Here is a 7034-nt window from a genome sequence, read left to right as displayed (position 1 = left end):
AGCCCCCTGGCAGGCTGGTTTAAGGCAGTTTGGGTATTGGGGTCAGGTACCAATGAAGAATCACGACTTACCTCGCTCCCTTGTAAACCATTATTTGAGTTTTCGTCCTCGTGTAATTACTTTATTCCTTGATTTTTTTTTTTTTTTTTTTTGCGGTACGCGGGCCTCTCACTGTTGTGGCCGCTCCCGTTGCGGAGCACAGGCTCCAGACGCGCAGGCTCAGCGGCCATGGCTCACGGGCCCAGCCGCTCCGCGGCACGTGGGATCTTCCCGGACCGGGGCACGAACCTGTGTCCCCTGCATCGGCAGGTGGACTCTCAACCACTGCGCCACCAGGGATGCCCTATCCCTCGATTTTTGAGAAACTGGTCCTTTTGTCATTTGTCATGTTTCCCTCCCTCCAAATCTTGATCTGGGAATAGCAGAGATATAGCCCCCGCCCCACCCCCACCCCTGCCCAACATAAAAGTGGTACCTGTTTGTCTCCATACAGAGCAGGGACTTCTGCTTCTGTTCTGGTCTTGACCCCAGAGACATGCCTTCCTCTGGCTGACCATTTTAAAATAATCTGAATTCACACTCAGAGATATTCAGCCTGTCAGCCCCAGAGACCTGCCTTCCTCTGGCTGACCACTTTTAAATAATCTGAATTCACACTCAGAGATATTCAGCCTGTCAGCTCTCCTTTTAAAAAATCAAAGATATGCTTTTGTCTCAGTGAAAGCATGTCTCCAAGCAAAGGCTCCTCTATTCCGGTCGTCCTGAACCAGGTGGGTGACTGCTTCAGAGGTTTTCTCTTTTGCCCAAACTCCACCTAATAAAGTTCTGATAGCATGGAAAAAAAAAAAAAAAGATAACAAAAACTGTAGCCAGAGCCACGCTGAGGGTGTACTAGAGGAGGGAGCAGGGGCAGAGGTGGGGTTGTGGCCAGAACACTAACTCTCCTCGTCCAAGTCAGATGGGCATAGTCATGGCACCCACAGCGCAGGGCATCTGTGATGGGTAAACAGCTCAGTGGCCACAGAGCCCTCAGACTCGAGCCTGGCATGTGGCAAGCGCCCTGACAAAGGAATGAGAGTTTGTGTGTGGGAGAGAGGCGGTCGGTGCAGAGAGAGGCAGAGATACTGAAGGAGCACAGTCCTGGGAGAGCAGCAGCGGGTGGGGTGCAGCTGCATTCCAGTCACACAGGAGGAGAAGGTGGGCGGAGGGACTGGGAAGTTGTAGGGCTGCCAGCAGGAAAGCAGATGTGGGCCTGCCTGGTGGACGCACTTCTTCAATGGGAAATTTAGGGAGGCTGTCAGTGGAAGTGGTGGCTCAAAGCTGCTCGAAATGGACAGTGATGGGCTGGAGGATGGTCCAAGGCTGGGGGGTGGGAGGGGTGATGGGGCTGCCAGTACAAGAAGCCAGTAGAAGCTCACATAACAGATTCTTCCCTAGAGACTTCAGAGGAGCACAGCCTGCTGCCCCCTCGATTTCAGACTTCTGCCTCCAGAACTCGGAGAAAATAAATTTCGGACGTCCTAAGGCACCCAGTGTGTGGTGGGCTGTGCTACAGCCCTAGGAAACTACCACATGGGGACTCTGAGGATGGACACTTCTGCCGAGGACAGTGGAGCAGAGCAGTAGAGGCCCGGGCCTCACGGAGGGTTGCCACACACCCTGGTCTGATTATCTCCAGGCCCATTTTTCATGAGAGAGAAACAAGCCCTCACCTGTGTAAATGCTGCTGCTTGTTTTGTTTTTTCTGCTACAAGCAAACAAATTTGATTCCTGATTGGATCCCAGGTCCTCCCTGCGGCCCTCAGACCCTGGCCCATTTCTCTGGCTTCTCTTGCCATGCATTACAGATGAGGGGACTGAGGATGGCTACTTGGAGGTCCCTGAGCTCAGCTATACTGGCTCCTCGTCAGGCACCAGGCACTGCTATGGGGAGAGATACTGCCCCACCTGTCGACCTTTCTTGGTGGGAGACCCTTCCCTCCCAGCGAGGTGAGCAGGCTGGGCTCCGAGCACAAGTATCTTTATTGAAGATGGGCACTGGGGCTCTCCGGGTGGCTGCGGTTTCTAAGGGGCTGAGATAGTGCAGGGCCAGGAGCCAGAGTCAAGGGCTGAGACTGGGGCAGAGGCTATCAGAGTGTGATATTATCCTCATACAGCGACAACAGCAGCAGGACGGTCCAGCCGCCCAGCAGGCCCACGTTGTGCAGCAGGAAGAGGAGCCAGGGCCGCCGGTCCCGCACGTTCAGCATGGCCGGGAGCTGCGGAGGAGGTGGGCCCTGGGTCAGAAGTCAGCTCAGAGCTCCTGCTCGGCTGCCGCCCACTGCAGTCCCCTCCCGCACTCCGCACTGACCATGTCGCAGAGCGCCACGTAGAGGAAGAGACCAGTGGCTACCGCCAGGATCCAGGTCTCGCCGTCTTCGCCGACGCCTACCGCGAGCGCCACGTAGAGGCCGATGAAGGCCGTGAGCCCCGAGGCCAAGTTCAGCAGCAGCGCCAGGCGCACCGACAGCCCCGCGTGCAGCAGGGCCGCGAAGTCCCCTGGGGCGGGAGGGGCGGGGTCAGGCCGAGAGCCCCGCCCACCCCCGACAGACCTCGCCCCGCTCCGATAGTCCCTCCCAACTGTCCCGCCAACCAACCAACCGCACCCCAGGCAGGCCCCGCCCCGCTGGAACCCCTCGCGGCTCACCCAGCTCGTGCGGCACCTCGTGGCAGAACACGGCCAGCGAGGTGGACAGCCCCGTCTTCCAGGAGGAGGAGAAGGCGGCGCCCACGGCCAGACCGTCGGCGAAGTTGTGCACGGCGTCTCCCAGCGTGATCATGTAGGGCAGCAGTCTCAGCTCTGCGGGCGCGACCGGCGTGGGTGGGCATCTGCCTCGCACCTCCTCGCCCCCGCCCCCCACCCCGCGCCGGTGCTGCGCACCGAACCCCTGGCACCCAGTGCTTCCGGGGCCTCCCTCAGGGCTCACCTGGGCTCAGTCTCCGGGGCTCCGGGCTCAGCAGTTCGGGGCTCTCCTCCGCCACCTGTGGGGCGGGGGGGGGATGCGGTCCGCGTAGATGAGCCTCTGGGCGGGGAGGTGAGGAGGGGCTCGCGGAGCTAGGTCCTCAGCTCAGGCCAGGGGCAGAAGCCTTGGAGTGGGGGCTGGGAGTGCAGACAGGGCTCCGCGTGGGGTAGGGACGTCCGGTAAGAGCCAGCTCACCAGGTCTGCGCGCGAGCCCTCGTGGGGCTGCTTGGGAGGCCGGAGATCGCTCGGCGCTAGCTGCAGGGACACGCCATGGCTGTGGCCGCCGTGACTGTGGCCGTGGCTGCAGGGCCCGTCCTTTCGGTCCTGCGGGGACAGCGCCTCAGGGTCCACCACGCCTCCCCCCCTCCTCCCCACACCGCGTCCAGCCCCCATGCACCTGACCTCCGGGTCCAGGGGCAGCAAGAGGTTGAAGAGGCTCTCGAACAGGAAGAAGGCATAGAGACCACCCAGCGCAGCTAGGAGGCGCCAGGTGGGCTGCGAGCCAAGGCCTTCGCCATCATGCGAGTGCAGCCCCAGCACCTGGGGGGGCAGAGGGCGCTGGGCCAGTTGCCCCAGGGCCTCCTCCCCCCAGACAAGGAGCTAGGGGTTAGGGGTCAGGGAAGGGTCCCAGGAGGGTGTGCCTGGAAGGAATTCTGGGTAGGCGAGTCCCTGGTGGGGGAGGGAGGGTCCTGGCGGGCTGGGGGCCAACCTGAGGCATCAAGTGCAGAAGGGCGTCGCCTGTGAGCGCGCCCACAGCCATGCTCAGGAAGGTCTGGATGATGTAGTGGGTAGCAGTGCTGCATTTGGTGCAGGTGAGCAGCAAGAGCCCGAAGACGGAGCTGAGGCAGATGAGCAGTGTAGCCAGCGAGCCGTATAGGTACCCTGGGGGGGACACAGCCTCAGCCCCCCAGCCCCCGCTTCCCAGGGAAGGGTGTCCAGGTGGGGTCCAGGAGCGAGCAAGACCCGCCAGGGCCGCTCCTGCTAGCCCTCCGGCCTCGAAACCCCATCCTCTTCCCTTTCAGGCCCCCATATTCCCTGCTACCCCTCTACGCCAGCCCCGGCCCAGCTCTCCCCGCCCCTCCCAAACCCAGCGGCCACTTCCTCCTCCCTTTTCGGTTCCTCCTCCACGCTGCCAGGCCCCTGGGCACAGCCAGGCACAGCTGGGGAGGTGGGCACTCACTCTGCACCTGACTGAGCTGGTCCTGGGTGGGCTGCTCAGGCTGGGGGCTGCAGGCCCCACTCAGTTGCTGCTGGAGCAGGGCAGGGCTCAGCTGGGCCCAGGCCTCCGGTGTCACCCCAGCCTGCTCAGACAGCCCATACACAGCCATCACATCTCCAGCACTCAGGCATACCTGGGGGGGTGACAGGCCTGGGGGTCAGGGACCTGAGCAGACTGGTGGGACCCCACCTCTCTCCAAGACTAGGGCGCATGGACTGCTCACTGTGTCCCACATGCTGGAGCTGCTGTTGGGGGTGGCAGGGGGCACAGGGCCCTGGCGGTTGGCCCCCTCTCCCCGATGACCGTGGTCACTGTGGTCACCATGGGTCTCGGTCTCTCCGCCCACCCCCAGGTGCTGCATCAAGGCCTCCAGCTCTGGCAGGGAGGACAGAGTGACAAAGTTTGTGTGGGCTCCAGCCCTGCACTCCCCAGGGGCACCGATGCTGGGGTTCAGGGCACTCCCTGCCCAGTGGCCCAGCTCAGGCCTCACCAGCCAGTGTGATGTTGGGGTTCTCACTGCTGTGCTGCCGGAACACGAAATCCACGAAGTACTGAGGGGTCGGCAGGGCTCGGAAGCAGGACCCGCTCCTGACGTGGTCCAGCAGGGCAGCCAGGACTGGGCCGGGGCTGCCGGGAGACCCCACCCCCGCTGCTTCCTCCAACAGCTGAGGCAGGTCTACACAGACCTGGGGAGGAGCTGGACCTCAGTCTCACTGGCAGTGTGGACTTCCTGGCCTCTAGCTCTGCCACTGCCCCTGGTGCCCCCTGGACTCCAGTGACTCTGGAGCAGCTTCCTGGGAGCACCACTTCTTCTTGTTCACCTCAGACCTGGGCTGGGCCCCTCCCCTGCTTGGGGCCCCTCCCTGGTACCACAGGCCTCCCCCTTCCTGGCCCAGTGGGTCCAGGCCCCCACCTTCCCCCCAGGGCTCCTCCCTGTAGCCCCGGGAGCTTTCTCAGACCCTGTCCAGGGTCAGGGCCCCTCCTGGGGCTCCTGCAGCCCTGCCCTACTCAGTGGGGAGCGTCCATTTGTGATTCCCCCAGCCCAGACTCCCCCAAGTGCCCAGAAAGGCGTTGAGGCCCAACCCCCTAAGGGGTCCCCCTCCCCCCAATCCCTCCTGGCTCCTCTTCACCCACCACCCCTGGCCAGCCCGCCCGGGCCCCCACCTCCGCAGAAGTGGGCCGGCCAGCGGCCTGGGCCTGAATCTTCTGCAGCAGCCTGGTCAAGCCTGGGGTCAGGGCCTCAGGGCTCTCGAGCAGGGCCAGGAGCTGGTCGGCGCGGGAGGCCCAGCGGCCAGCCCGGACATCCGCACAGGTGCCCTCCGGGTTGCTGAGGTAGAGGGCGGCGGCAGCGCTGAGGCGGGCGATGTGCCTGGGCTCCAGGGCCTGAGCGGAGTGGAGCCCTGGCTTCTCAGGCCTGCCCAGGGCCAGGGCGTCTTCCACAGACAGGCACTGTGGGCAGAGACAGGTGGGCGGGGGCCAGGTATCTGTGGCCCAGGAGCCGCCCCCTTCCCTGCGGGGGCCTCACACAGGGACCACCATCCTCTCCGTCCCTCTCACAGCGACACCCCTCCATCACCTGCTCACTCACGTGCTCTCCCCACCATCTCTCCCCACCATCCCCCCCCAATGACAGGACGGCGCGTGCGCATACGTACACACACGCATACGCGCACCCCCCCCCACACACGTACACACACATGTACACACAGGGGTCCCGCCACCTCAGGGTGGTTTCTTCCTGGAACCACTGCCACTTTGCTGGCCTGGGGGCTGATGGGGTGGGGGTGGGGCAGCCCTGGGGTCCCGGAGCCGCGGGTCCCTACACGCCACCGTCCCACCAACAGGGAGGGCAGGTGGGTCTGAATGCGGAGTCGGGGAAGGTGGGCTCGGGCCTGCAGGCAGCGCCCGAGCGCCAGGCCACTGCACTCGGCCCGCCTCCTGGAGTTTGCCCGAGCCCTTTGCCGCCGGCCCTCGGGGTGGAGCGGCGGGCTGGGGCTGGGGCCGGGGGACCCGTCGGGTGGGGCCGTTACCTTTCCACACGGCCCGTCGGCACAATGCACACGGACCGCTAGTGTATTTAACAGGCTGCCCAGCGCCTTGCGATCCAGAACACCCCGGCCTGAGGACAGCAGGGTCAGTAGACGGGCAGGTGGGGTCGCCGTCCCGGTCAACGCCAGCACAGCCAGCAAGGCCAGCAGCAGCCCCGGCTTGGGCCCGGCCGGGCCAGCCAAGCTGCGGCCCCCGGGTGCTCTGAGTTCCAGGGAGGCCATGGTCGCCTGGGTGGCTGCGGGCCCCGTGGGCTGCCTGGTGCCAGACTCTGGGCTGGGCTGGGACCCGCCCGCCCCGGCGAGGCTCTCCAGGCATTTCCTGCGGGGCCCTGTGATTGGCTGCTGGAGGTGTCGCAGGTTAACCATTCCAGGTCCTCCCCGAGCGAGCGAGCGAGCGAGCGAGGTGCTGCTGCCCCCGGGGGGCGAGCCCGGGCTGGACTGGGCGGCCCACTGAGCTGTGGCCCCCGGCCACCCACTCTGCTCCCGCAAGGATCTTGTTACCGAATGCAAGTCTGTGTGCCCGACACACAGTGAGGCCAAACAAACCGAAACGTCGGAGTCTGGAGCAGAGACGGGTTTACTGGGGGGCCGAGCAAGGAGAACGGGTGGCTCATGTTTAAAAACCCTGAACTCCCCGATGGTTTCTGGGGAGCCTTTAATAGGCAAAATTTGGGGTGAGGGCAGCAGGGCATGTGACTTTCTCGGCGGTGCTCTGGGGTCCCAGCTGGTAGTCGCCATCTTCCACCTGGGTGGGGGCCTTAGTTC

At 64.1% G+C, this 7034-nt stretch overlaps 1 protein-coding gene across 1 annotated transcript; it reads right to left on the bottom strand.

Moving 5' to 3' along the window:
* Window positions 1–2011: 2011 nt before the first annotated feature.
* Window positions 2012–6537, bottom strand: SLC39A4 (solute carrier family 39 member 4). The gene is made up of 12 exons (XM_082674685.1): window positions 6252–6537; window positions 5386–5670; window positions 4712–4907; window positions 4445–4596; window positions 4183–4354; window positions 3712–3884; window positions 3405–3542; window positions 3198–3326; window positions 2967–3021; window positions 2687–2839; window positions 2351–2538; window positions 2012–2258 (listed from the first exon to the last, which is right to left on the bottom strand). Exons 1-12 carry the CDS (start codon window positions 6489–6491, stop codon window positions 2130–2132), a joined length of 2010 nt encoding a protein of 669 aa, XP_082530811.1. The 5' UTR covers window positions 6492–6537; the 3' UTR covers window positions 2012–2129.
* Between the last annotated feature and the right edge of the window lie 497 nt (window positions 6538–7034).

Source organism: Grampus griseus (genome assembly GCF_964374135.1).
Source record: "Grampus griseus genome assembly, chromosome: 17".
Classification (NCBI taxonomy): domain Eukaryota; kingdom Metazoa; phylum Chordata; class Mammalia; order Artiodactyla; family Delphinidae; genus Grampus; species Grampus griseus.
The sequence above is the reverse complement of the archived record's forward strand: the minus strand, read 5'-3'. Positions and strand labels throughout refer to the sequence as shown.